This window comes from Taeniopygia guttata, chromosome 18 (genome assembly GCF_048771995.1).
Source record: "Taeniopygia guttata chromosome 18, bTaeGut7.mat, whole genome shotgun sequence".
Lineage (NCBI taxonomy): Eukaryota > Metazoa > Chordata > Aves > Passeriformes > Estrildidae > Taeniopygia > Taeniopygia guttata.
In genome coordinates this window covers 4807849-4834219 of record NC_133043.1, presented here as the reverse complement: position 1 = coordinate 4834219, position 26371 = coordinate 4807849, and the positions used below count along the sequence as shown (strand labels likewise).

The 26371-nt window shown below is 60.8% G+C and overlaps 1 protein-coding gene across 3 annotated transcripts in view; it reads left to right on the top strand.

Annotated features, from left to right (window-relative positions):
- The window catches only part of PIK3R5 (phosphoinositide-3-kinase regulatory subunit 5), a 38067-nt gene extending 12623 nt beyond the window's left edge, over nt 1-25444 (top strand). For 2 of the 3 annotated variants that reach the window (XM_032751632.3, XM_032751633.3), the window contains exons 2-19: nt 6990-7099; nt 10069-10169; nt 10797-10865; nt 11614-11752; nt 14117-14186; nt 14738-14912; nt 15375-15528; nt 15973-16056; nt 16606-17353; nt 17426-17579; nt 17680-17805; nt 18010-18135; nt 18807-18900; nt 20261-20337; nt 20847-20940; nt 22304-22386; nt 22594-22706; nt 23328-25444. In XM_032751632.3, coding sequence (XP_032607523.3) covers nt 6997-7099; nt 10069-10169; nt 10797-10865; nt 11614-11752; nt 14117-14186; nt 14738-14912; nt 15375-15528; nt 15973-16056; nt 16606-17353; nt 17426-17579; nt 17680-17805; nt 18010-18135; nt 18807-18900; nt 20261-20337; nt 20847-20940; nt 22304-22386; nt 22594-22706; nt 23328-23469 — 2652 coding nt within the window. In that variant the 5' untranslated portion in view covers nt 6990-6996 and the 3' untranslated portion in view covers nt 23470-25444. The remainder of the gene's footprint in view (nt 1-6989; nt 7100-10068; nt 10170-10796; nt 10866-11613; nt 11753-14116; nt 14187-14737; nt 14913-15374; nt 15529-15972; nt 16057-16605; nt 17354-17425; nt 17580-17679; nt 17806-18009; nt 18136-18806; nt 18901-20260; nt 20338-20846; nt 20941-22303; nt 22387-22593; nt 22707-23327) is intronic. The other variant, XM_032751634.3, reaches the window with a different exon arrangement.
- The last annotated feature ends 927 nt before the right edge of the window (nt 25445-26371 follow it).

Here is a 26371-nt window from a genome sequence, read left to right as displayed (position 1 = left end):
CCCCTGAACGCCATGGGCAAGCGGCTGATTTTGGTTTTGCGGTGTTTATGCCAAGGAGATCCAGCGCTGCGCGGGGCCGGAGCTGCCGCGGTCCTGGCAGGGGCTGTGCAGGCACAGAGCCGGGGAGGAGAGCAGGAGAACCCCAGAGGTGTCAGAGCTGTGAGCAGGAGCCCTTTGCACTTCTGCCCCCGGGAACCCCACCGGCACGGGGAATTGCCGCTAATTGGCTGTCCCTAATAGCGCAAGGGCCCGGCCGGCTAATTAGCTGGGCCTTTAGAGCTCCCGTGTTAGTTTGGAGATGCGGGATATCCCGGGGGAGCTGCGCTTCTCGGGAGGTGACCCCCGCCAGCCCCGGCATCCTTTAATCCGTGCCGCGGATCGCACCCCCAGCCCGAGCTCTGCAAAACAACCAAATAACCAAATAACCAAACAACCAAATAACCCAATAACCAAATAACCAAACAACCAAATAACCAAACAACCAAACAACCAAACAACCAAATAACCAAACAACCAAACAACCAAATAACCAAACAACCAAACAACCCAATAACCAAATAACCAAATAACCCAATAACCCCGCGGCCGGAGCGAGCGGCGTTCGGGAGCCCCAGGGCGCAGGAACAACGCCGGGTGTCCCCGCAGGTAGGAGAGAAGGGGACGGAGCTGCTGCCAGCCCGGCAGTGCTGAGCTGGGCAGTCGGGATGTGCCGTGAGCCTCCTCTGTGCTGGCAGTGACCTCCCTTGGCTCCACCAAGGCTGTTTCTGTTTCTGAATAATTAAATGATTAAAAAAGCTCATCCAGGCACCTCACAGACCCAGTCCCGAGTGCCCAGCTGAATCCAGGTGTCACCTGAGCTGTGAGTGCTGCAGTTAAAATAGAAAAGGTGGAGAAGCTGAGGCGAGCACAGGACTGTTCTGGTGGCTGGATTTTAGAGCAGCTCGGGGCTCAAGGTGCCCTCGGGATCCCAGGATGGAGCAGGCTGGGAGGGATCCCAGGGGCTCATCTCCAGCAGGGCCATCCCAGAGCTCTCAGGGCACGGGGTTGTGTCCAGGCACCACTGGAATATGCCCAGGGAGGAGACTCAGCCCCTCTCTGCTTTCTGCCTCCTGTGCAGGGGAATTGCTGGAATTTCCCCACTCTGCCCCAGTGTTTCACCTGCCCTTACACCGGTTAAAGCCCTCCCTGGTCCCAGGGAGCCGCCAGTGTTTCCATGGGGAGTGGGAATGAGGGGCAGTGCCTGGGAGCTGCGCTCACACAGGGGCGCACCTGGAGCTCCAGGGATGCCTCAGGGATGCTGCAGGAGGGGAAAGCAGCACAGGAACCTCCCTGGGGGCAGGTTCCCACCTGGGTACCCCTGCTCCCAGGGAGAGCTGGCCCGCTGGGGCTCGCTCTTTGCCATGTCAGCCTAAACTGGTGTGTGGAGCAAAATGTCCCCGTTGATCAGGAGGGAGAAGTTTCATTTTTGTTTGGCTTGATTTTTGCTTTTTGAATCATAGGCAGATGAGGGCAAACACTGTTTTGAAATGATGAGTTGCAAGGTTTTGTTCTGACTCCTTGAGACTCTCCATGTCTCTCCTTGTGCACCCTCTGGGCAGATTGATATTTTTGACATCCTCTCCATTCACCGAAGAATTCCTCACCTCAGAACAGTTTCTCGGATCATTTTGTTATTTTTGCTGAGTCTCTTGCAGCCCTGATTTCGCTCCTCCTGTGGTTCAGTTTGCTGCTTTGGCTACACACCCTTGGGACAGCTCAATCCTAAATTCCAGGTCGGGCATCTCCGTTATCACCAGGGCTGCTCCTGCGGAGGGACGCGGCAAAGGCGCCTCCTCGGCAGCTGGTTCAGGATGCTGGGAGCCCCCACGGGCTGGGAGGGCTGGGAGTCTGCTCCTGATGCCCCAGCAGCCTCCCTGTGCCTTCACCAGCTGGAGGACAGCACATCCCAGAGCCAAGGCAGCTGAGGTGGGCAGTGCTGGGACCTGCTCCCCATATTTTGGATTTTTTCCTTTCTTTCAGTGGAGCCTTTATCCCCAAATCTCCCAAACAAAGGCAGTTACACTCGGGGGCTGCTTTTGTTTGTTGGCACCTCTCGGGTTTATTTTTCTGGCGTTCCCAGATCCTTCACCTCCCAAAGCCAGCCTTAAGCTCTGGCTGCTAACGCAGGCGATCTTGGGGCTGGGATTTGGGAAATCCCATTGAATAACTCCCCTGTGCAGCGACACCAAGGGCTCGGAGGGAGGCCTTTGAGTGGGGCTGACTCGTCTTAGGCTTTGCGAGGCTCCTGTGGGTTTCCTGCCCTGATCCTGGGGCCGTGCCGGGAGGGGCTGGCGATGAAACCACCGGTGCTGAGCGGGCAGAGCCGCTGCGGGCTCCGGGCCTCCCTCCGTGCAGCCGGGCCCGGGATCTGTTGTGGCGTGGCTCGGGGTTACGCGATGCTGGGCACCCCCAATTCTCCTTCTGCAGTTGGGGCTCTTTGAGAGCTCCCCAATTCTCGCATTTTGGGTATAAATGAGGCGTTGCAGTTCACAAAGGCTGCCTGGCCTGGGCTTGCTCCTGTTCCTTCTCTCAAGGCTGGTACTCTCCTCTTCCCAAAGCACCATTTCCCACTAATAACTCAGGATTTCATTTCCTCCTGCGGGCAGTGGGATGTCCTGTGATGTTCCTGCCCCTCAGCACCGTTACCCAGCAGGCGCAGGCACTGTTGTTATGCCAGAAGTAGATTTTCTTCTTGTGCCAGGAGTTTTATCTTCTGCTTTGAGATGAAATCACTGCCTAAGGCGCTCTTTGGGAGCGATTCTCTGTGTTCCTCCTCTGCTGCCTCTTCCCCCGCTGGCTCAGGGAGTGGGGACGGCCCGGAGTGAGGGTTTGCAGCCCGGGGAGGGAAGGTCCCTCAGGGTCCCTGCCGTGCTGTGGGGTGTCCTCAGCTCAGTGTCACAGCAGCCCCTGCCCCGCTCAGTGGGGCAGGAGCCGGGTTTGGACGGCACAGGCTCCTCTGCAGGCACCCTGAGAGGATGTTTGTCAAAGCAGCTGCCCCGGCTCCCCTGGTACCCTGCCTTGCTGTGGTTTGAGCGAGCATCTTATCAGCCTCATCTGCTCTGCGCAGAGCTCTCGCTTGACAAACACCGAGGTGAAGCTTTTCTTGAAAATCGCAGCTTTCTCCCCGCACTGCCCCGTGCCCTACAAAGGCTTCCTCCGCCTGCTCCCTCCCTCGCTCCGTCTTTCTATCTTTGGCTCCTCTCTGAGGTGGAGGGGAGGCAGTAAAATCTTGCAAGCAAACAGCTGCAACCCAAGATTTTCTTCTGTAATCTAAGAAAAACAGTTTCACTGGAGGAGCAGGTACCAGGCACGTGCTGCTGCACTGCCAGGCAGGGCTCGGTGTCCTGGGCAGGGCTCGGTGTCCCGGGGCAGGGCTCGGTGTCCTGGAGCAGGGCTCGGTGTCCCGGGGCAGGGCTCGGTGTCCCGTGCAGGGCTCGGTGTCCGGGGCAGGGCTCGGTGTCCCGGGGCAGGGCTCGGTGTCCTGGAGCAGGGCTCGGTGTCCCGGTGTCCTGGGCAGGGCTCGGTGTCCCGGTGTCTGGGGCAGGGCTCGGTGTCCCGGGCAGGGCTCGATGTTCCGGGGCAGGGCTCAGTGTCCAGGGCATAGCTCCGTGTCCAGCTCTTCCTCTGCAGTGAGTTGATGATCCTCCTTTCTGAGGGTCTCACCTTGAAATCAGCTCTGGGTAGGATCCCTTTAAACCAAATGAAGCGATTTTCCATCTGCTGCAGCATCAGCCCAAGCTCCTGCTTCCTTCAGCCTCATCAGGCTTCTTGTTCTGCGTCCCTGGTGCCCAAAGCCCTGCAGGTGCTGAGGCACATCCTGGCACCAGCCCGGGCGAGGGATCCGTGTCTCTCCACCCACTGCCACTGTTCCCAACCTGGGCAGCGCCTTCAGAGCTCTCCCGAGGGCCAAGGGCTTTGTTTTTCCTCTCCCGTTTCCTGCCCAGGATGCTCAGCCCCAGAACAATCGGGGCAGGAAAGGGCATTGTCCTCACCCGAGGGTAGCCGGGGCCTTTCCCCGGTGCCGGTGGAGCTGCAGGGTCCCCTCCGGACAGGTCCTTGTCAGGACTTTCCCCTCCGGACAGGTCCTTGTCAGGACTTTCCGTCCCCAGGAGATGCTGCCGGGATGTGCCGCGGGAGGGGAGATCTCGGCTCGTTCCGTGTTCGTTCCGTGTCTGCCTGGCCCCGCTCTCCTGGGCTTTGGAGCCTTTCCTGCCTCCCCAGGCTCCCGGGGTTTGCTGAGCTGGAGGGTAAGAGGTGTCCTGCAAGGGGGTCTGATACTCTTCGCTCCTTCATTTTGGCTCTTTGAGCCCTTCCCTCTGTCCTGGGCTCTCCCACTGCAGAGGGAGCTCAGGGGAGTCCTTTGGGGGTTGGAGATCGGGCTCGGGTGGACCCCAAGCCAAGAAAAGGGATTCTCCTTGCTGGAAGGGCAGCTCTGGGACCTTCTGCTCCTGGGCAGGGAGCAGATCCTGGGCAGCAGCAAAGCCCTGGAAGGGAAAGGTCCCGGGGCACTGGGGCAAGAGGGGGAACCCCAGTGGGTCCCAGCTGAGCAGAAAGTCCTTGTTAGCAAAGTCCTTGTCCCCAAGGCTTCCCGTGACCTCTGGTGGCTTCACAGCTCAGCAGGAAAAGAAGTTTTTTGTTGGTAATTATTTTTCATACTGTTTAAAAACTGGGGTTTTTTCATATTTATGAACATTGTGCAGGACAAATGAAAACCTAAACCAGTGGTCAGCAGGTTCCCACTTCCCACCAAAGGGTAAATGTTTACTGTTTTGGTGTTAATTAAAAGAAATATTTAATTTGTCTGTTCACCTCTGTGTCCCACAGAGATGAATGAAGCCTCTTAACTAAGCAATCCTGGATGGAAATTCCTCAAGGGTCTGGCACCCATGCAAGGAGAATTTCACAAATAATCCTGGGGTACTTCCCAAGCTGAGTTTTGCTGTCCTGGGCCTTCTCTCTCTCACTTTAATCAGGGCTTTTTTAGAAAATAATTGGTTAGAAATTTATTATAATAACAATGAATAATTAAAATTTTAAATAATTTATAATAATTATTATAAATTGCCCTTTTGGGCACTCGCACCTTCAGAGGGGATGGGTTTAACCTTGCCCTGAGCCCTGATGCTGGCAATTGTTGGACATCTGTTGAAAATGTGATAAAACCTGGAGGCAGCTGGGTTTCTCTGAGGCCTCAGGGCTCTTAAAACCAGGAGCTGTCCCTGCAGTGTGGAGAGGGCTGGGGCATCACTGGGGTGGTGCACATGGAGCTGCTCAACAGCCTCATAAAAGCAAAGCATTTCCCAAACCCTTGACCTCAGCACTTGTTTTTATTGGTGTTCTCAGGATGCTTACCAGGGCTCCTGAAAGTCAGATTACATTCTCCAGAGCTGCCCCTGGCTGCTCAGCGTGGGTGGCAGGGCGAGGAGGGGACGGCAGAAAAGGTGGCAGAGTTTCTGCTCCGCTGCGGTGGCGAAGCAAAGCCTTTCCCACGGGAAATGCTTCCCTAAGCACTGCCCAGGAGAGGAGCTCGGGCTGTGGTCCGTGGGCACTGCCCGGGAGAGGAGCTCGGGCTGTGGTCCGTGGCACAGCAGGAAAAGCCGCCCGAGGAGCGCGTTCCGCGGGCTGGAGCTCACAGCAGCATCCCGGGGCTGTTCGTTTTCCATTCCCTGCCCGCTGTGCGCCAGGACGCGCGCAGGGACGGCGGGGCTGCTGCGGGGCGAGGAGCCCGTTCCCCTCCAGGGACTGAGCTGGGTTCTGAGCTGGCTGCTGCAGGGGTGTCTGTGAGACCCTCTGGGCCCTTGCTCACTGCCTCTCTCCTGCCACCAGCCTGGCCGAGGCGCTGTCTCGATTTCCCCGCGGCACCGCGGCGTTCCTTGGCGCTCCTGGCAGCGGGCTCAGGTAAAGGCTCTGCCCGGCCCAGGCTCTGGCAGTGGCACACGAGGGAAGCAGCCCAGGAGCCCCGCTGGGGTGAGGGACACGGGGCAGGTCAGGGGTGTCTGCTCGGGGTGTTTGCTCTCAGCTCCGGGGAGCTGCTGGTGGCCTCTCCCCAGCGCAGGGGCAGGGCTGGCGGTGGCTCCCTGTGCTTCCAGGGAGCTCCAGCAGCCAGGCTCAGCTTTCCTGAGCCCTGCCAGGGAGCTGCTGGCACTGGAGGTGGCTGTGCTGGCACTGGAGGTGGCTGTGCTGGGGACACGGGGCAGGGAGGGCCATGGAGCCATGGTCACAGCGGCTCTGGGGCAGGTGGGGCTGTGATAGGCACAGCCTCTGCTGGGTGCTGGCTCCAAATGATGGCCAAATGGGCAGAGAACTGAGATTTTAGGGTATCTCTGGGAAAGACGTGGCTGTGTGGCATGGGTGCTGTCCTGGGTGAAAGCAAGGGCTACCTTGCAGGGGGTTTTGTCGCACTGGCAGCTTTTATTTCTTCTTACTCGATTATTATTGTGCATTTCTGTTGCTTCCAAACAAGAGGCAAAGCATGTTTGGGATGGACCCATCTCAGAGCCCTGGGAGAGGGGGACACCCGCCCCAGGGTCCCTGTGGGCTGCAGGGGAGGAGGGAATGGCCACCTGGCCACCTCTGGCTGCTCAGGGCCAGGAGCATCCCCCGTTCCTGTCCCTGCTGTCCCAGACCTTGGGTGTGGGTTGGCTGGGATAAAACCCAGCCCGGGCTCTGCCAGCCAAGGCTCTGGTGGCAGCTGGGCCCTGGAGCAGAGCTGGGATGTGACAGGGCTGCAGGCGCAATGTCACAATGTCCTCGCAGTCTGGGCTCATGTCCCCTCGGTGTTTTCCACCATTGCCACAAGGGCACGGGGACCTTTCCTTCACTGAGGCTGTGTGGCGGCAAGGGGACAGTTCTGCACCGCTCGGGGTGGGTTTGTGGCCATCGCCCGTAACCCTGGAGCCATCACGGGCAGCCCTTTATTAACTCTGCTCCTTCTTTCCCCTTGGGTTCAGGAGATGAATGAAAATGCAGCACACCACGTGCACGGAGGACAGGATCCACCACGCGCTGGAGAGGTGTCTGCACGGGCTGGGCAGGGACGCTGCGTCCAGCAGATGGGCTGGTAGGTGACCTGTGAGCCCCGGCCTCCCCCTGGATCCCCCCAGCCCTGCTGGGTCTCTCCCAGGACTCTCTGGCTGAGAGGGAGCTGCTGCTGCTGCTGCTGCTGCTGCTGAGGCCTTTCCCCTGCAGAGTCAGTCAGAGGGAGCTCCAGCCTGGTCAGTCCTCCGGGTGTTCTGCTGGTGCTGCAGGACCCTGAGCAGGTCCTGGCAGGTCTGGCCCGTGCTGCCAGCTGTCCCTGAGTGAGCTGGGGACAGGAGAAGGCTTTGCCCAGCCCAGGAGAGGCTCTGTGCTATCAGCCAGCTGCCCCAAGGCAGGGTGTGCCCCTGCTGCACTGTCACACTCAGCACAGGGACCTGGTGTCAGCCTGGCCCTGCCTCAGACACCGTGCTGGCCTCAAGAGCTGAGCCTTGTTCGGGGGCTGTGGAGGGACTGGGGCTGGCGTGGTGAGGGCAGAGCAGCCACACAGAAATAATTTCTGAACATCATTTTGACCTTTCTGTCTCTGTGTCTATGAGCTGTGATTAAATCACAGCCAAACCCTCTTACGGATGAAAGATTCCGGGGGCTGTCAGATTCTGATTCCTTTTGGTCTGTGCAGTTCTTCCAACCCTTTCTGCTTTTCTTTTCCCCTACAAGACCAACAAAGAGATTCAGACAGGATCCTACCTGCTGCCAAATCCCAGAGGAATCCCTTTGCCATCCCCTCACAGCCATCAGAGCCACTTCCATGGTGGAACATCACCTGGGGGCTGGGCTGGGGCAGTTCTGCCCACGACTCTGTGTCCCATTCTTTCCCGGGCCCTGGGAAGGGGCCCGGAGGTGTGACCCACATTCCTGGTTCCTGGCAGCCGGGCAGGGCAGGGCAGGGTTGGTCACTGCAGGGGCAGGAGGGGTTCAGGGAGAGCAGAGCTGTCCCCTGCTGCCTTTCAGAGATGTTGTCACATCCTTCCCCGAGCTCCAAATGACAGTTTCGTTATTGCTGTCCTGCCCAGGCTGTTGTTTGTGGCAGGGCTGATCCTCACAAGTCAGTGAATCCTTTCATCTTGCTCTCGGCTGGGCTGGAACCTTCGCCTTCCTCGTTTCTCACTTCTATTTCCCAATTTCTCTTTTTACCCTTTCCCCTCTTTTTACCCTTTCCATACACCAAGATAGCACACACCACGTCACAGCTTTTTGGGCTGAGATCTTGCTGAATTTTGTAAATGATGTAAAGCTTTATTTTTCTGTGCTAACTTTCACACAAGGTTGCTCTGGAGAGGGTGAGTAATGGTTTCCAACACATTGCTCCCCCTGAGTAAGGGATGAGGAGCTGAGGGCTGTGAACTCAGCAAGGAGGAGTTGTGAGGGTTTGGCCATCCAGATTTGCAGCCTGGATGAGTCTGTGGTGAGTGTAAATACAAGATCTTCCTGCAGAAGTTATTGGAGAAACCAAATCAAAGTGAATTGTCTGTGACTCATAAAAATCCCCGTTAGAAAAGTGCTTGTGAGGAAAACCTCTTCCTTATGGGGGAACCTCTTCAGGGCTGGCTTTGTGCTGCAGGAGAGAGACCATGGTCAAATTAGAGTGTGAAAAACAAGAAGAATGCTTTATTGCTTTCTGGTGAGCAGAAAAAGGAGATTTTGGTGAGGGGGAGCCCTGGGCTTGGCTCTGGTGGTGCTGGCGGGTTTTACCCTTTGAGCTGATTTCTGCAGGCTGGTGCTGGTTTTTCCTGTGGTGATCTCTGCCCAGGCTGGGTGGCAGTGCCAGGGGGTGCCCTGTGCCAGACACCCACGTCCAGCTCCGTGTCTCAGCAGCTGCAGGCTGGCTCGCTGTGCTCCCCAAGGCTGCTGTGGCTGCCAGCCGGGCCCTGCTGCCCTTGGGCACCTCCCTGAGCCAGCTCCCCGAGCTGCCCTTCCCGCTTTCCACCACCTCTGATGGCACCAGGGGCCGTGCCCAGCGCCGTGGGCACCGCTGCTGCCTTCTGCTTTGGTGCTTCTGGATTTCCGACTTGCCAGTGCCCCCTCTGAGGGGAAACGCCGCCCCTGAGGCCAGGAAGGAGCTGCTCCGGGAGGCGGAGGAGGAAGAGGGCATCTGGGGGCACTTCTGAGAAAAGAAATGGCAAAGCCTCATCCTTCCGCGGCCGCCCACGGCGCTGCCGTGTGCCGTGCCCGCTCCTGGCACCGCTGGTGCTGCTGGGGATCGGAGCTGAGCCCCGGCTCTGAGCCCGGCTCCCTGAGCAGCCCCTGCCCCACTGCCCCTGTCCCGCTGTCCCTGCCCTGCTGTCCCTGTCCCTCAGCCCCTGCCCCTGCCCCACAGCCCCTGCCCTGCTGTCCCTGCCCCTCAGCCCCTGCCCCACAGCCCCTGCCCCACTGCCCCTGCCCTGCTGTCCCTGCCCGCTCAGGGCTTTGCTGCTCTCCTCCCCGGGAGTTTCCTGGGGCCCTGCAGGGGCTCTCCCTCCCAAAGGAGTTTTCCTTCACTCACTGCCCTGCTGGGTTTGGTCGAGTCACGCTCTATGGGGTGCTGGGATAAACCCAGCTCAGTCCTGCCTATGCCCCAGCCCCAGCTGGGGACAGCCTGGGCTGCTGGGAGTGACCGCAGGGCTGGGAGTGACCATGGCTCTGTGAGTGACCATGGCTCTGTGAGTGACCATGGCTCTGTGAGTGACCGTGGGGCCATGAGTGACCATGGCTCTGTGAGTGACCATGGGGCCATGAGTGACCGTGGGGCCATGAGTGACCATGGCTCTGGGAGTGACCATGGCTCTGGGAGTGACCATGGGGCCATGAGTGACCGTGGGGCCATGAGTGACCATGGGGCCATGAGTGACCATGGCTCTGGGAGTGACCGTGGGGCCATGAGTGACCATGGGGCCATGAGTGACCATGGTTCTGTGAGTGACCATGGCTCTGGGAGTGACCATGGCTCTGGGAGTGACCATGGGGCCATGAGTGACCATGCCTCTGTGACTGACCATGGCTCTGTCCCTGCAGCCGGGCTGTGCCTGAACTGCTGGAGCCTGCAGGAGCTGGTGAGCCGGGACGCCGGTAACTACCTCATCCTGGTGGAGAAGATCCTGGGCAAGACCAAGGAGGTGAGCAGGAGCTGCGGGCTCTGAGGCGTCGGCAGCTCCGTGGCTTTGGCAAAGCTGGCCGGGGGTGCGGGCTCATTAGGTATTGCTGGGGGCTGGGTGGGCTGGTGCAGAGCTCTGGGGCACCAGTGCTGGGTGTCCCACGAGGAAGAGCCCATCCCCATTGCTGGGGCAGCCCTGCAGATCCCCAGGATGGGCTGTGATCCCCAAGTGATCCCCCAAACCCTGCTTGGCACCCTGCAGATCCCCAGGGACGGGCTGTGATCCCCCAAACCCTGCTTGGCACCCTGCAGATCCCCAGGGATGGGCTGTGATCCCCAAGTGATCCCCCAAACCCCGCTTGGCACCCTGCAGATCCCCCGGCTGCCTGCTCACAGCCACTTCTGTGGCATTTCAGGCATCGGGAGCTGCCTCAAAGGTTTGGGTGCCCGGCCAGACCTGGGGGAAGACCGAGCAGGAGGCTCTGCCTGTCCCAGCCTGGTTCCTGGGCTTTGGGGGCGGTTTTACCGCAGGGATGAGGGAATCTCCCGGCTGTGGTGAGGGGATGGTGAGGGCTGGAGTCTCCAGGGATATTTTGGGCGGTGCTCCTGGCCAGCAGCTCACCCCTGTGCCCTCGGGCTGCTCCCACAGGTGCAGGACAAGTGTGACTACGACCTGGTGACGCCCCTGGCCCTGCTCTTCTACTCGGCCGTGCTCTGCGTAAGTGCTGAGGCTGCCCACTGATGCCAGCCCCGGGCAGGCTCCAACATCAGGGTGGCTTCGGCTGGAACGTCCCAGCCTGCTCTCATCAGTTCATCCCAAAAAGAAAGATTCTGTGTGAATCCAGAGGGATCAGGATCGAGCAACCATTGCACAAGCTGAGACACAAAGAAAATTAGCTTTGGGGGTTTTGAAGCTATTTTTTTAAGGCTGGGCTAATCAGAAAGGGAGATGGACAATAAAAGGGAATTATTTTCTTTACCCTTTATAGTTGGGCAAAATACACGGACAACATGAATGAAAAGGAGCAGAGCCTTCCCAGGAAATACTTTTTTTATTATTATTATTCCCAGCACAATGCATCATTATCCCAAGGAAATCATTGCTGCCAGATCCTGCACGAGCACAGGCTGTGTGGAATTCATCTGTACGGCTCGTGGGGCTTAAAAAGGAATTTATACTTAGGCTTGGCCATGTGAGCCCTGCTTGGGGAGGTTGGGAAGGAGCTGCTTGGAGCTCAGGGGGATCCTGTGGGTTCTTGGAGCTCAGGGGGATCCTGTGGGTTCTTGGAGCTCAGGGGGATCCTGTGGCTTTTTGGAGCTTGGGGGATCCTGTGGCCCTTCCCTGGGAGGAGATGGGGTGGCACAGGGGGAGTCTTTGCTTTGCTTCCCCTCCTGCCACTGCCCTGGAGTTCCCACACAGCACTCGGGGTCTCTGCTCCTCTCAGCTCCCATCCCTGTCCCCGCAGGCCCCTCACTTCCCACCCGGCTCTGACCTGCTCCTGAGAGCTGCCAGTGTCTACCACAGCTTCCTGACGTGGCCCGTGCCCTACTGTGACACCTTCCGGGAGCTGCTCACCTTCATCAGCAACGAGCTCAAGGCGCCAGGTGAGTGCCCCTGTCCTGCTCTGCCCTGCCCTGGGCCCTGGCAGCACCAAACCCAGCCCTGGCAGCACCAAACCCAACCCTGGCAGCACCAAACCCAGCCCTGGCAGCTCCAAACCCAGCCCTGGCAGCACCAAACCCAGCCCTGGCAGTACCAAACCCAGCCCTGGCAGTACCAAACCCAGCCTTGGCAGTACCAAATCCAGCCCTGGCAGCACCAAACCCAGCCCTGGCAGCACCAAACCCAGCCCTGGCAGCTCCAAACCCAGCTCCAAACCCAGCCCTGCCCTGGGGTTTGTCCCCTGCTGCTCCTGTCTCATTCCCCCCTCTCTTCCTGAGCCTGGGAGCTCGGTGTCCATCCCAGCTCATTCCCAGCCTGGGAGCTCAGTGTCCATCCCAGCCTGGGAGCTCGGTGTCCATCCCAGTTTGGGAGCTCGGTGTCCATCCCAGCTCATTCCCAGCCTGGGAACACGGTGTCCATCCCAAACCTCCCCTTCTCCAGGGGGTCGGGCCCTGCCCCCTCCCCCTGAGGAGGCTCCTGGTGCTCCAGCACAAGGTGGGAGCGGGGTCCTGTGCAGGAGCCGGGCCGGCCGCTGGCGCTGGCGGGTCCCTCGTGTGCAGGGAGCGTGCCGGGCTCCCCAGCCCTGGCTCAGGGGCAATTAGCCACATGGCTGAGCATCTCCCGGCTGGCTTTCAGTCTGCGGGGCCTTTTCCCCAGCAGAGCTCGTGCTGCTGCTCCCCCGGGCTGTCCTTTGTGTGAGGGACAGAGGGGGACAGCAGAGGGGCCATCCGTGGGCATCGGGGCGCTGCAGCCTCCGAGCTGCTGTTCCATGGAGATTTCCCGGGGCTGAGGCACTGCCTGGGTTGTTCCACCAGCCCAGACGCTCCTTGTGACCAGCCCTGGCACATGCACGGGCAGCACCAGGGCTCCTCTTAATTAAGGGCTCCTTGGGGATGTCCTGTGGCTCCCAGTGGAGCAGCTCTTCCAATTATTTCCCAAAGCCTTTTTGCCTGCTCTCCCTGCCTCTGCGGGCTTTTGAAGAGCTGTTATCACACAGAGCACATTGCAGCCCGTGTTTGATCCTGGGCAGGGTTTGGGAGGCCTGGGAGGGGGGTGCGCCCGTGGCTGGGGGTGTTCCCCACCCCCCAAACTGGGAAGGTGCTCTGGGGAGCTCTGGGGGATGGGAAATGCAAGGGCTCTGTCAGGGCAGCAAGTCCTGTGAGATGGGGACTTGGGGATGGGATGAAAGGTGCTTCCACAGGAACAAAGAGATGGAAAAATCCCAACCTGTGCACTGGGAGCTCTGCACTGGCCATGGCCACCGTGGCTCTGGCTGTGTCCAGCCCCATCTCAGAGCTGCAGGGACATGGGGACATGGGGACACTTGTGGGGCTCCCCAGCTCCCTCCTGGCCGTTTCTTCGTGCCGTGCTCGGGGCTGTGCTTTCCACACCTCTGCAGAGCTCTGGTGCTGGGTGAGGGTGGCTGCCCCCGTTCCTGTGCCACCCCCAGAGCCCCAGACCGTGGGAGGGGGGACTTTGGCCCCGAAGTTCCCCCTGCCAGGGCAGAGTGGGTTTCCTCCTCTGCCAGAGGTGCTGTGGGGGCTGCCTCTGCTTTGGGAATCCCCCAGGGAGGTGTGTCCCCTGCTGCTCAGCTGCCAGGACCCTCCAGGCTGTTCCAGGCTTGCCTCAAGGCCCCTGCCCTGCCAGGGGGCCGAGGCCAAAGCTTTTTATTGCAGTGAGGGCAAAGATTAACGAGAATTAACCACTGTCAATATTTGCCAGGAGCCCAACAGCTTTGATCTGCACCCTGGGGCTGGTGCCTCTGCAGGAGGGTCGGTGCTCTGTGACCTGTGTGGGTCCGGGTGGGCCTGTGGGTGCTGGGCCCCCTCCCGTGGGTCCTGGGCCCCCTCCCGTGGGTGCTGGTGGTGGCAGTGACCTGCTGGCCCTGGGGGCTGCAGCCCGTGGGAGCAGCTGGCAAACATCACCCGTGGAGTTGCCATCCCTGTGGGCAGCGGGGCAGAGGGAGCTGGGGCTGGAGCAGATCTCCTGCCCCATCTGTGGGGGATCTCCCATCGCTCTGGGATTTACCCTTCCCATCCTGGCTTTTCCTGCTCCTGGGCTGGCCCCTCAGCAGTGGCTGGGCCTTGTCCCCACCAGGGCTGGGCCTTGTCCCCACCAGGGCTGTGCCTTGTCCCCACCAGGGCTGGGTCTTGTCCCCACCAGGGCTCTCGGTGCTGCCCCAGGGGTTCTGTGCCAGCTCTGTGCTGCGGGCACAGTAGCCCCAGGGGTTCTGGTTCTGTCCCAGCTCCAGATGTGGGCACAGCAGCCCCAGGGGTTCTGTGCTCACTGCTCTGCTCTCTCCGCAGGAATCACCTTCCAGAGGCTGGTGAGGACGGAGCAGGGGCTGCCTGTGAGGAACTGCCAGAGCTCCACGGTGTAAGTTGGCCACGGGCGCTGCTGGGGCTGGGCTCCCTGTGGCACCCCCGCGGGCTGGCACACTGCAGCATCTCCGGGGGCCGGGCAGGAGGGCTGGGAGGCCGGGCTGAGCTGTGGGAGGGCCGAGGAGAGCAGCTGGGGCATTTCCAGAGGCTCGGGACAGGGTCTGAGGGCTCTGTGCCGGTGACCCTGCAGGGCTGCAGAGGTGAGGAAGGCAAAGCCTCCTCCCCGGGGAGCTGCTGATCTCAGCACGCTGGAGAGCAGCTGGGACACGCTCTGATCCGCGATTTTGGGAGCCGGCAGCGAGTCCCTCCCAGCCCCTGCAGCTCTGGGCAGGCAGACTCTGCACCTCATTCGGGGCTGGACCTTTCCCTGCCCTCCTCATTTGCCAGCAGGGAGATGAGGCTGGGAACGGAGCTGGGCTCTCCTTAAAGCTTCTCCTCAGAGCTGCCCCTCAGCAGGGAGGGGTGCTGGGCTCCCTCGTGTCCAGCGGGGCCAGGCGCTGGCCGGGCCGGGCTGGCTGTGTGGCCTGAGCGTGTCCCTGTCCCCAGGACGGTGCTGCTGCTGAACCGCTCGGAGGTGCAGAGCGAGTTCCTGTCCATCGCCCGCAGGCTGAGCTCCAGCGAGCCCCCGCGCCGCTCCACGCTGCTGCTGCTCCTCCAGCACCTCTACCAGGCCACCTTCGGCACCCGCTGCGACCTGGAGGGGCTGCACCAGCTGCTCAAGGTGGGCTGGGGCAGCGCCCGGGCAGTGCTCCGGGCAGGGGCTGTGCGTGTCCCACTCGGAATAGCGCGCCAAGCAAAGGAAAAGGGTTTGGGTAACGCTCCTTGGAGCAAAAATGACATTTTCCCCTTCTCAGGTTACACCTGAGGGCTGAAGTGTTCTGCCAAGTGTGTGCAGAGGGCTCTCTCCCATTTATCCTGTCACTCCTTTCCCATCCCAAAGTGGAGAGAGGAAGGGCCCCCACATTTGAAAATCAGCAAAAGTGTTTGTTTGACCAGAGAAACACCTCGGGGAGAGGCAAAAAACCATGGGTGTTTTCAAAGTCATTTTTATTTTCATGAGAAAAGTTTGGGGGGACTTGAGGAGGGCGGGGCAGTGGAGGGGGGAGTCCCCCCGTTAGCGACGCTGCCCGTGTGTTGCCTCGGTGGAGGGACCCCTGACCGTGTCCCCCGCTCTGCTCCGCAGGCCAAGCCCCTGGAGGAGCTCTCGGAGCTCTACGCCAGCGCTGCCGAGGCGCAGGAGGCGGCGGCCGCCAGCCCCGACCCCGCGCTGGCCCGGGAGCGGCTCCAGGACACGCTGCGCGACATCGCCGGGGCCGCCTCCTTCCCTGCCATCTCAGGTGAGCCTCCCGCACCCATCCCTCCCGCACCCATCCCTCCCCTCCCAGGGCCCTCTGCCCGCTCGGGCCCCGCAGCAGCCGCGGGGGAGAGGGGTTTTACAGAGCCCCAGCCGAGTGCAGCCACTGCCATAAAGAGCACGGCCCCAGGTCCTGTTTAATAACCACACCTGAGCCACAAACGCTTTCATTTAAACAGCGACCACACGAGTGGTCCGGCCCTTGAAAGCGTGAAATCAGACACCGCTGTGACCGCTGTGACCTGGTGGCTGTGGCGGTGTGAAGTGTCCCCTTGTCCTGCAGCTGAGGACAGCAGCCCTGGGGCTCAGCGTGCCCTGGGCTGCCCAGGACACACCGGGAGTGGGTGGCACCTCCCAGGCCAGGGGAACTGGCAGGGGTGGCCCTGGGGGACCCTCAAACCAACCGCTGTCCCTCCTGTCTCCCCAGGCGAGGCCCAGCCCCGCAAGCTGCACCCCTTTCCCATCCCCCCCGCTCGCTGCTACACCTACAGCTGGGACCAGGACAACTTCGGTGAGTCGGGGCCTTTGCTGAGCTCTCAGCTGGGCCCCGGAGCAGCTTTGGAGAAGTAGAAGGTTCCCCTTCTGCTGAGCTGGTGCTTCCCCATTCCTGGAAGGACCTTGTCTGTTCTTGGGACGGCTCCGTGTTCTCCCCTGCTGGCCCCGGCAAGCGCGAGCAGAGCTCTGGGCCAGCCCTGACAGGGAGCCGGGGTGGGTCAGTCTGGGGTTTGAACAGCCAAAGGCTCAGCTTTGCTCCCTTTAAACCTGGATCAGAGTGAGGACGTGGTGAAAGCTGGGTGGGAAGGAAACAAAAGCCCAAGGGGAGTTTGCCTTTGGAGAACCCAGGCAGAACCTCGAGGAGAGAAATGCAATTTTCTTTGCCAAGCTGAGCCTTTTGTGGAAAATGAAAGTCATTGGGCAGGAGGTTTCCAGCTCCTTGCTTGACACCGGGACGGAAGAGAGCTCTGGCCATGAGGAGTGGCAGTGGTGTCGGGGGTCACCACGTTTGCAGTGGCTCTGCTGGAGCCCGTGGCAGACACCTCCTCCCTCTGGCTGCTTTCAGACATCCTCAACGATGTCCTCAGCAAGGAGTGCAGCATCGCTGAGCCCCTGGCCTCAGAGAACGAGGAGGAGGAGGAGGATGAGGATGAGGAGGAGGAGGAAGAGGAGGAGGATGTGGAGCCGGACGGCGGCTCCCCCGAGCAGGACTCGCTGCTGGCCCCGCTCTCTGCCATCTCCAGTGACTCTGTGTGCTCCGCGCTGTCCGAGGAGGGCTCCAGGCCCCCGCGGCTGTCCCTCCTCGCCTCCTCCAAGGAGTCCATCTCGGAGCTGACGGCGGTCTCCAGGAAGTCCCTGAAGTCCTTCGTGTCCAGCCTGAAGGACTGCATGGACAGCGGCTACGCCGAGGACAGCGACGAGAGCCCGCTGGACACGGCGGGCAGGCCGGACGGGCCGGCCAAGCAGCGGCAGTCGCTGACCGACCGGCTGTACCGCCTGCTGCGGAGCACGGGCCGGCAGCTGGGGCGGCACCGGGACCGGCCGGGGCCGCGCTCTCCGCCGCTGCGGCGCGCCGAGAGCCTGTGCGCGCCCCCGGCGCCGCCGCGCGTGCCCGCGCGCTCCCGCCGCGCGCTCTCGCTGCCGCAGCACGGCCCGGCCCAGCGCTGGCCCGGCCCGCTCGCCCCGCGGGCACCGGGGCTGCCCCGGCGGCCGCTGCCCGGCGGCGGCGGGGAGGCGGCGGGCACGCTGCGCGTGGTGGTGTTCGGCTCGGACCGCATCTCGGGCAAGCTGGCCCGCGCCTACAGCCGCCTCAGGTGAGCCTCTGCGGGGCCGCGGGACCGGCCCGGCCCGGCCCGGCCCGGCTCAGCCCCTCTGCGCCTCCCCAGGCTGAAGGAGAGCTCCTGCCCCTCGCTGACGCGCTACTTCAGGCTGCAGTTCTTCTACGTGCCCGTGAAGAGGAGCGGCGCGGCCCCTTGCGCCCCGCAGAGCCATCAGCATCACCCCGCGCCGTCCCCGGGGGAGCCCCCGGCCCGCCCGCAGGTGGGTGCGCGCTGCCCGGGGCTCGGCCCGGCCCGGGGGTGCCGGGGGAGGTGGGGCAAGCCGGGGGAGCCCTCCGGGTGACCCCGGTGTCCGCTCTCAGGACCCCTCCCCGGCGGGGATGGAGAGCAGCACCAACGACATCTCCCGCTACATCGGCCTGCTGGACCCCTGGTACGAGCGCAACGTGCTGGGGCTGCTGAACCTGCCCATGGGCGTCCTGTGCCAGGTGCGTGCGTGCCAGGGGCAGGGCGGGCTGTGCCCCCTCCCCAGGGAGCCGTCTGGAGAGCCTCCTGCCGTGCCACACAAACCTGGGATGTGGCTGGGGCTCCTGGTGGTCAGCGGGAGGGTCCGTGCCCAGCAGGGTGGGTGGGCAGTTGTGCTGGAGGTGCCACCTCCCCCATCACCTTTCTGGCCCCTTCTGCCGCCCCAGTGTGCCAAGCCCGAGGCTGAGCCCCAGGAGGACTCCCGGGAGCAGCTGCCCATCCTGGCGGACATGATCCTCTACTACTGCCGCTTCGCCACGCGCCCCGTGCCGCTGCAGCTCTACCACACCGAGGTGGGCAGCGGGAAGGGAGGAGCGGCTCTGCCTGTGCCTCGGTCCCCTCTGGTCCCCTGCGTGTCCCTGGCGCCCTGGCTGGCGCTCCTGGCTCAGGACTGAGAGCAGCTCCTGCCCTGCCCATGAGGACCCACGAGCAGTTCTCCACCCCAGTGCTGTTCCCCACGCACAGAGCGGTGCCTGGCAGCGCTGCCAGCTTTTCCACGCTGCTGGAATCTCTCCAAAGCTCTGCTTCCCAAAGAAGCCTCTCCATGAGGCGACTTTTCCTCACCCCGCTGTGTGCCTGCTGTGGTGGGGACGGCTGCATTTGGGGCTGCAGCCCCTGCTTTGGGGCTCTGGCTGGGGACCAGCTGCAGCAGGGCTTGCTGAGCAGAGCCACGCAGGATTTGTGCTCCCAAAGCAACTCCCAGACCCTGCTGCTGGCTCGCTGTGGGTTTTTCCCAGTGGAGTTTTAAGTGAGAACGAGAATGTTGGCTTGTTTGGGGATCTGTTCAAACAGTCTGAAGTCCAGCGAAAGGCAGGCACCACCCCAAGCGGCTGCTGAAAGGTGCTTTGAGAACGTGGAAGGATTTTCCCCAGCTGACCCGTGTCCTAGGGACTGAGAGGGGTGGAGGCTGCCTGGCCGGGCTGGGCCCCCTCACCCCCACGTGTCCCTCTTGTCCCGCTGGCAGCTCACCTTCATCGGGGGGGAGAAGAGGACCGAGGTCTTCATCCACTCCCTGGAGCTGGGACACTCAGCAGCCACCAGGGCCATCAAGGCCTCAGGTCTGTAGCTGCTCCTGCAGCCCCGCCTGCTCCGGGGGTCTGAAATTGGGGAGGGAAGGGAAGGGAAGGGAAGGGAAGGGAAGGGAAGGGAAGGGAAGGGAAGGGAAGGGAAGGGAAGGGAAGGGAAGGGAAGGGAAGGGAAGGGAAGGGAAGGGAAGGGAAGGGAAGGGAAGGGAAGGGAAGGGAAGGGAAGGGAAGGGAAGGGAAGGGAAGGGAAGGGAAGGGAAGGGAAGGGAAGGGAAGGGAAGGGAAGGGAAGGGAAGGGAAGGGAAGGGAAGGGAAGGGAAGGGGGCTGCAGGAGGTGTCTGAGCCAGGATCCAGACAGCTCTGCTCTGCTTTGGGAGAGAAACATCCCAGTCTTGCATCCCCTCCAGGAGTGAAACCATGGCAATGCCTGATTGTTTGTGCTGCTCGGAACTCTAGAATGGATTTACAATAAAACACCTCCAAGCCCGTTTCCTTCCTCCCCTCAGCACCTGCCAAACGCAGCTCTTTATCTTTCCTTGCTACTGCTTGCTCATTGTGCTTTGCCCAAAGTGTCATTGACAAAATCCCTCTTGCCATCTCCTTGTTTGGCTGGGCAAAGCCAGGTTTGTGCGTGTGCTTGGAGCCTTCTGCGTGGCATTTTTTGTACTTTTGTGTTATATTTATAACCTAGTGATAGAAGAGAGGAGGCAGCGGCAGGGACGTGTGGCTGCAGTTCCTCCGGCACCCAGCCCGGGATGCTCTGGTGAAGTGCGGCTCGCACGGACCTCTCATGGCCAGCCCCCAAAACTGCGCCTGAACGCGTTCCTGGTGGCTTTAGCCAGCGGCTTTGCTGGGAGCTCCATCTGTCCTTCGAAGCAGAGCCCATAAAATTCCCCCTCCCTGCTCCCCCAAAGCCAGGCTTGGACAAAGAGCTCTTCCCCCCAACCCATGGAACCTCCAGTGCTGAATCCAGTGTTTCCCCTTGGCTTGTCTGGCACCGCTTCACAGCTGCAAAAAATTATCTGGGAGGAAAAACCAGTTAGAAGGTGTCAGGCCCAGTGTGTCAGGGCGGTAAGGTGGGCAGAAACCTGCCTGAACAAACAGCAGCTGCCTGTGGCCTTTACTGCTCTGTTTTCCCTGAGCTCTGACCCCTCTGCACCGGCTCAGCCAGAGCCACTGTCAGTTCTGCAGAGCAGTTTTGTGCTGTAAATCCACTCTGGATTCTTTGTTTTCCGCAGCTTTTAAGGCACCTTTTCTCTGTTTTGCCTTTTTGCCCCACAGCTGTGCTCAGCAAGCCCTTTTCCCCTTTCTGCAGGCCTGGGTGTGCTGCTGTGCCAGCAGCCAGGGAAGGCTGGGGATGAGAAATGTGATGTTTGCTCCTTGTTTCCTGCAGGCCCAGGCAGCAAAAGGCTGGGAATCGATGGAGACAGGGAAGCAATCCCACTGACACTACAGATTGCATACAGCAAGGTCTGTGCTGGCACTGCTGGGGCACCTCCAGAGCTGGGGACAGCTCTGGGACACTCATGGCAAGGACCTGGAGGGGCTGGAGCGTGTCCAGGGCAGGGAACAGAGCTGGGGAAGGGAACAGAGCACCGGAGGGGCTGAGGGAGCTGGGAAGGGGCTCAGGCTGGAGAAAAGGAGGCTCAGGGGGGACCTTGTGGCTCTGCACAGCTCCTGCCAGGAGGGGACAGCCGGGGGGATCGGGCTCTGCTCCAGGAACAGGGACAGGAGGAGAGGGAACGGCCTCGAGCTGCACCACAGGAAGTTTAGATGGGATATTAGAGAATATTTCTTCACTGAAAGGGTTTTCCAGCCCTGGCACAGCTGTGCAGGGCAGTGGTGGAGTCACCATCCCTGGGGATGTTTAAAAGATGTGGGGTGGGTGCTTAAGGACTTGGCAGGGTTGGATTTAGGGCTGGACTTGACCTGAAAGGCCTTTTCCAAGCCGTGTGCTTCTCTCTGGCTGCTCCCTGCAGACGGCTGCCAGCGGCAGGAGCCACTGGAATGACGTGGAGAAGGTCTGCACGTCCGTCAGGCTCAGCAAGGCCTGCAGGAGGCACGAGGAGCTCGGTGGGTACGGGGGCTGTGCCCAGGGCAGGGTGGGGGGCGCTGGAAAATGAGCGAGGTGAGAATGCAGGAGATGTGTGGGAGTCTCCTGATGTTCCCTCAGCTGTGCTGTAGTCCTGGGGTGTGTGCCAATCCTCAGCACCACAGCAGGGACAGAGGACATTCCTGTCCCACTGTCCCAAAGCTTCAAGCTGGAAAAACATCCACTAGGATGATGCTGTTGAGGCAGGACGGGAACGAAAAGACTCTGACTCCAAAGGCTGCTGAGAGTAAAACTCCAATTTTGTTCAAAATCCACCACTCTTTATACAGAGCTTAGTGCAGACCAACTCCGTTGGTCCTGAAGTAAAAACAATACACAGCATTGGTGTACAGTGCTTGACACACAGTGATAGAACTTAACTATAAACAATGTGAAAACAAGAGAGATAAAGAATTATTTACATTCTTTTCCAACTCTTTCCCAGGCTTTTGCCTGGCTTGAAACTCAGTTTCTCTCTTTGAGTCTGAGACCCGCACTAGGGCTGGGGCTGCAGCCTGGTTCCCTTCCTGCCGCTCACACACAGCCCCAGCTGCCCGCCTTGGCCTCAGAAGCCTTTGTTCCAATCAGGTTTCCAACTAATCAAGCTCTGAGCCTTTGAAAAGCTCCAAGGCTCTTGGTCATGCGTGTACTTGGTTTGTTCTTGTTTAAGAGCTGCTGCTTTGGCCGTCAGACACATCCAGTTCTGAGACAACTGGGGGGGTTTGGGTCCTTTTCCCTCATGTGCCCGGTGCCTGGCAGGTGTTTGCCAGCTGGATAATCAGGGGAACGGGTGACAGACATCCCTGCGTGCTCCGTGGAGCTCCACATGTCCCTCGTGCCCCTCCCTATCCATGGAGCCATGCAGCCAAATCCTGGGAGAATCAGGAACGGGTTTCTCGCCCCCTCTGGATGTTGGGGTGGATGCTCCTGCTCTAGTTCAGGGTTTGCATCAGGGCGCCCTCAGCTCCTCTCTGGGGAGAAAGCTCTCCGAGGATGCCCGTCCTTCCGAGAGGAATGCGGTGCCCTTGGCCCCGGTTCGGTTTGGCCAGAGGATGTCAGTGTAATTCCAGGAGAGGAGGCTCGGGAGAGGCCCCGCGGGGAGAGCCGGAGTCCTGCGGGGACTGGCACTGCTTCTGCTGCTGTTTCCATGTTCTCTCCCGCTGTGCTTGGGGAGCAGCTGGAGTTAGAGGACACCCAGCAGGAGGGGAGGAAAGCCGGGGCTGCTGCAGTGCATCCCCAGCAGTGGGGTCCTGCTGGAGCTCCGCCCTGGGGTGCTTTGGGAGGTGCAGGGACCACCTGGGCTCCCAGCAGAGCCCCAGGCCATGGCAGCTCCCTTCTCTGCAGCCGCGAAGACAGAATGTCTCAACCTAACCATGACCGAGGTGGTCAAGAGGCAGAACTCCAAATCCAAGAAAAGTTTCAATCAGGTAACTCCAACCCTGCAGCTTTTACATCTGGGGAGGTGAGGTCGGCCTGGCCCAGCTGGGAAGGGAGCAGGGCTGGAGGGAGCAGCTGCCTGGGGCATCCCTTTGCTGCTGCCCCCGGTCCTGTCCCCGGTCCTGCCCCCCGCTGCCCTGCCCAGCCCAGGGAAGGCGCTGAGGCAGCTGCTCCCTCACTGCAGCCTTTCCTCCCAGCAGATCAGCGTGTCCCAGATCAAAGTGGACAAAGCCCAGATCATCGGGGTCCAGTCCTCCTTCGCCGTGTGCCTGGACCAGGATGAGCAGAAGATCCTGCAGAGTGTGACCAGGTGGGAACTGTGGCCAGAGCTGCTGGGATGGGGCAGCCAGACCCACCCATCCGAGCCGCAGGCTCTGAGCTCAGCCTGGATGGATGCTCCTGCTCAGGTCCCAGCAGCCCTGTTCCCATTCCTGCTGGGCTCTCAGCCCAATTCCTGCTGGGCTCTCAGCCCTGTTCCCATTCCTGCTGCGTTCTCAGCCCCATTCCTGCTGGGCTCTCAGCCCCATTCCCATTCCTGCTGGGCTCTCAGCCCCATTCCCGTTCCCGCTGGGCTCCCAGCCCCGTTTCTGCTGCCCATGAGGTTTCTCAGCCCCATTCCCATTCCTGCTGGGCTCACAGCCCCATTCCCATTCCCGCTAGGCTCTCAGCCCCGTTCCTGCTGCCCATGAGGTTTCTCAGCCCCATTCCCGCTGGGCTCTCAGCCCCATTCCCATTCCCACTGGGTTCTCATCCCCATTCCCGCTGGGCTCTCAGCCCCATTCCCATTCCCGCTGGGCTCCCAGCCCCGTTCCTGCTGCCCATGAGGTTTCTCAGCCCCATTCCCGCTAGGCTCTCAGCCCCGTTCCCGCTGCCCCTGAGGGCTCTCAGCCCACGCCTCTCTCAGAGGTTGTTTCCTGCTGTTCCCCTGCAGGTGTGAGATCTCCGTGTGCTACAAGCCCAGGGACTGTGACCCCCTGGCACCGAGGGGCTCCCCTGTGGCTCCCCAGGACCCCTCCGAGTTCCAGTCCCTGCTGTGTTTGCCCATTGCCACCTTCAGTGGGGCCCTGCCCTAGAGGAGCCGTGTCCCTGCAGAGCAGGCGCCGTCCCACGCCAGCCCAGGCTCAGGAGAAGGAACAGGACCCCCAGCAATGCTTGTCCAGGAGCTCCTGCAGCTGCAGGGTCGCTGTGGTGCCGCTGTGGGGCTGAGCTGCTCCTGCCCCGGGCTCAGCCCCTCCTCGGGAGCGGGGTCGGTGTGCTCCGGTGTCGGGGGGTTCCTCAGCGAGGGGAGACAGCGATTCCTGGACACCTCCTGGGGATCAGCAGATGCCAAGAGCTGGTGGGAGGGCAGGGCAAGGACGGGGATATTCCCTGCCAGAAAACAGTGCCCGTGGGGTGTGGGGAAGGGTGAGCTCGTGGGGACACTCGGGAAGAGGAATGTCCGTGCCTCAGCGCTGTCAGTGCGTGACAATTGCAGATCCCATTGTGCTGCTGAAACACCAGCCCACGTCCTGGTGGAATTTCACCTGTGGCAGGTCGAGGACGCTCGGGACAGTTTTTTGGGATGGGGACAGGTTTCTCCAGGTTTCCCTTCCCTCCTGGAGGTCGGGTGCCCTGCAGGGAAGCGGAGAGCAGCCTGCAGCACGGGCTGGCTGTGTCCCAGGAGCTGAGTGCAGCAGGGCACCCCAGGGCAAGGACAGGCTGGTGGATCCGTGTATTTCCTGTGCACCCAGGAGAGGAATTCCCAATTCCTGCAGGATTCCAGCACGGAGCTGTGCTCCCAGTCCGGCCCCTGCTCGTGCATCCTGCTCCCAGCACGGTGTGCCAGAGCCAGCCCAGGTCTGGACCCTCAGGAGCTGCTGGAAATCCATCAGGAGCTGTGCAGGACTCCCAGCAGGGAGGGAAGTGCTGGGGAAAGCACCGGGATTGCCTCAGGGCCACCTGCAGAGTGACATTTGCAGTGACAGCAGGATTTGAGATCTCCCCCCACAAACATCCCAAACCTCTTCCCCCTCTGCAAGGCTGTAGGTACAGAAAGGTGCAATATTTGAGGATACTTAGGGGTAATCTGACCCTATGAGCAAAGAAATAGGACTGGAAAAGCCTGGGGCTGTTTCTGGGTGGTTTTTGGGGATTGTAGTGGTGCTGGCAGCACAGGAGCTCGCTGGCTGCTGCAGGAGCTTGATCCCAGTGCTCTGTGTTCCCTGGATGTGTCTGGAAGGGACCCCTGGCCCTGCTGGGGGCTGCAGGGCTCAGCCACAGTGGGGTCAGTCCAGGGCTCCTTGATCCTGCAGGAAGCAGGACTGGTGAGCTCCTGGCGCTGTCCCCAAGCCTGGTGGCACAGCAGCGGTGTCACTTGAGGTCCAGCCTGCCAGGGAAGGGGCCAGAGCTCCTGGGGGTGCAGGTGCCTCAGCAGGGACCCTGGCACTGCCTGGGCAGGGACCTGGGCAGGACCCTGGCACTGTCTGTCCTGGGCAGGACCCTGGCACTGCCCGGCCCTGCCAGGCTGTCCCTCCTCAGGGGTGCCTGGCACTCCTCTCCATGGCTCTTTAAGCCCAGCAGGCTCAGGGGATCAGAATCGGGGTGCAGGGGCTCCTTGCAGGGACTTTGAGAAGGTTTTTTCTCTCTGATCTTCCTTCCCCCCGCGGCTCTGTGCTGGGCTCTCTCAGCGGGGCTGGAATTTGGCAGGAGTTGTTCTTGTTCAGGGTTTAAACCAGCACCTTGTCCTGCCAAACGCTGCTCTTTGGGATCTTGGGGTCCGTGGCCAAACCCATGCCAGGACAGAAATCCCTCAGGGTTCAGCTGGCCCTGCAGCAGTCCTGGAGAGGAGAATTTCCATCAGGCACAAACTCCAGGGACTCGGAATCCTGTCGAAGGCTCTGACCTCTGATGCTTCCTGGAAATGAGAGAATTCCAGGGTTCTTTGGGGTGGTTTTTGTACATTTGTGTAGCCCCAGCAAATCTGTGTAAAGTCTGTTCTGATCTGTAAAATACTGTGCAGAGAACTTTTAAAGTAATTGTAAAATATTAAAAGTTGATTTATTTCCAGTACAGGAGCAGTATTTGGGTTGAGTGACTCCTAGGTGGGTGGGAGGCAGGGGAGGAGGCTCCAAACCTCCCCAGAGGAGCTGACCTGGGAGCAGGAAAAGGTTCAGGGAGTCATTGGCAGAGCCGATTCCAGCACCCACCACAGCCCCGGGATTTCTCCTTCAGGTGCTCCAAAGCGTCCCCTCACAGGGGGATGACCTGGGATTAACCTGCAGGGGGAACCTGCACAGTCTTTATCAATGAAATGGTGTTTTCAGCCTCACAGGACATCCTGCCCAGACTCGAACACTCCATGGCTTATTATTATCATCTTTTTATCTCCTTAGTGCAATTATTTTTCCTTGGAAAAAAAAAAAAAGTATCGGAGAAGACTCAGTTTAGAGACACGAAAAAGGCAACTCCAAAGCCACCACACTGCCGGCTTGGCTTTCCCTCTCCCCAGATCCCCTCCTCTTCTATATTTCTGGAGCTGGATTAAAAATAGAGCCGGGCTGGAGGCCAGGGTGGCAAACAGAGCCGCAGCATCAGGAGTTTGTGAGCTGCTCCCTCCCAAAGCGCTCGGGACTCACCGGGGCTGGGCTGGGCAGCTTTCCCCCGGAGGAGGAGGAGGAGGAGGAGGAGGAGGAGGAGGAGGAGCAGAAGGAACAGGCATGGCCTCACGGCCCTACTCGCTGCTGCCCTGGCACTGCCACTGCCACCCGGGCACTGCCACAGTTGCTCTGGCACCCTGTGCCAGGCCCTGCCCACCCTGCCAGGATACAATTCCCAATCTCCCATCCATCCCTGTCCTCTGGCAGTGGGAGCCATTCCCTGGGTCCTGTCCCTCCATCCTTGTCCCCGGTCCCTCTCCAGCTCTCCTGGAGCCCCTTTAGCCCCTGGAAGGGCTCTGAGCTCTCCCTGGAGCTTCTCCTCTCCAGGTGAGCCCCCCCA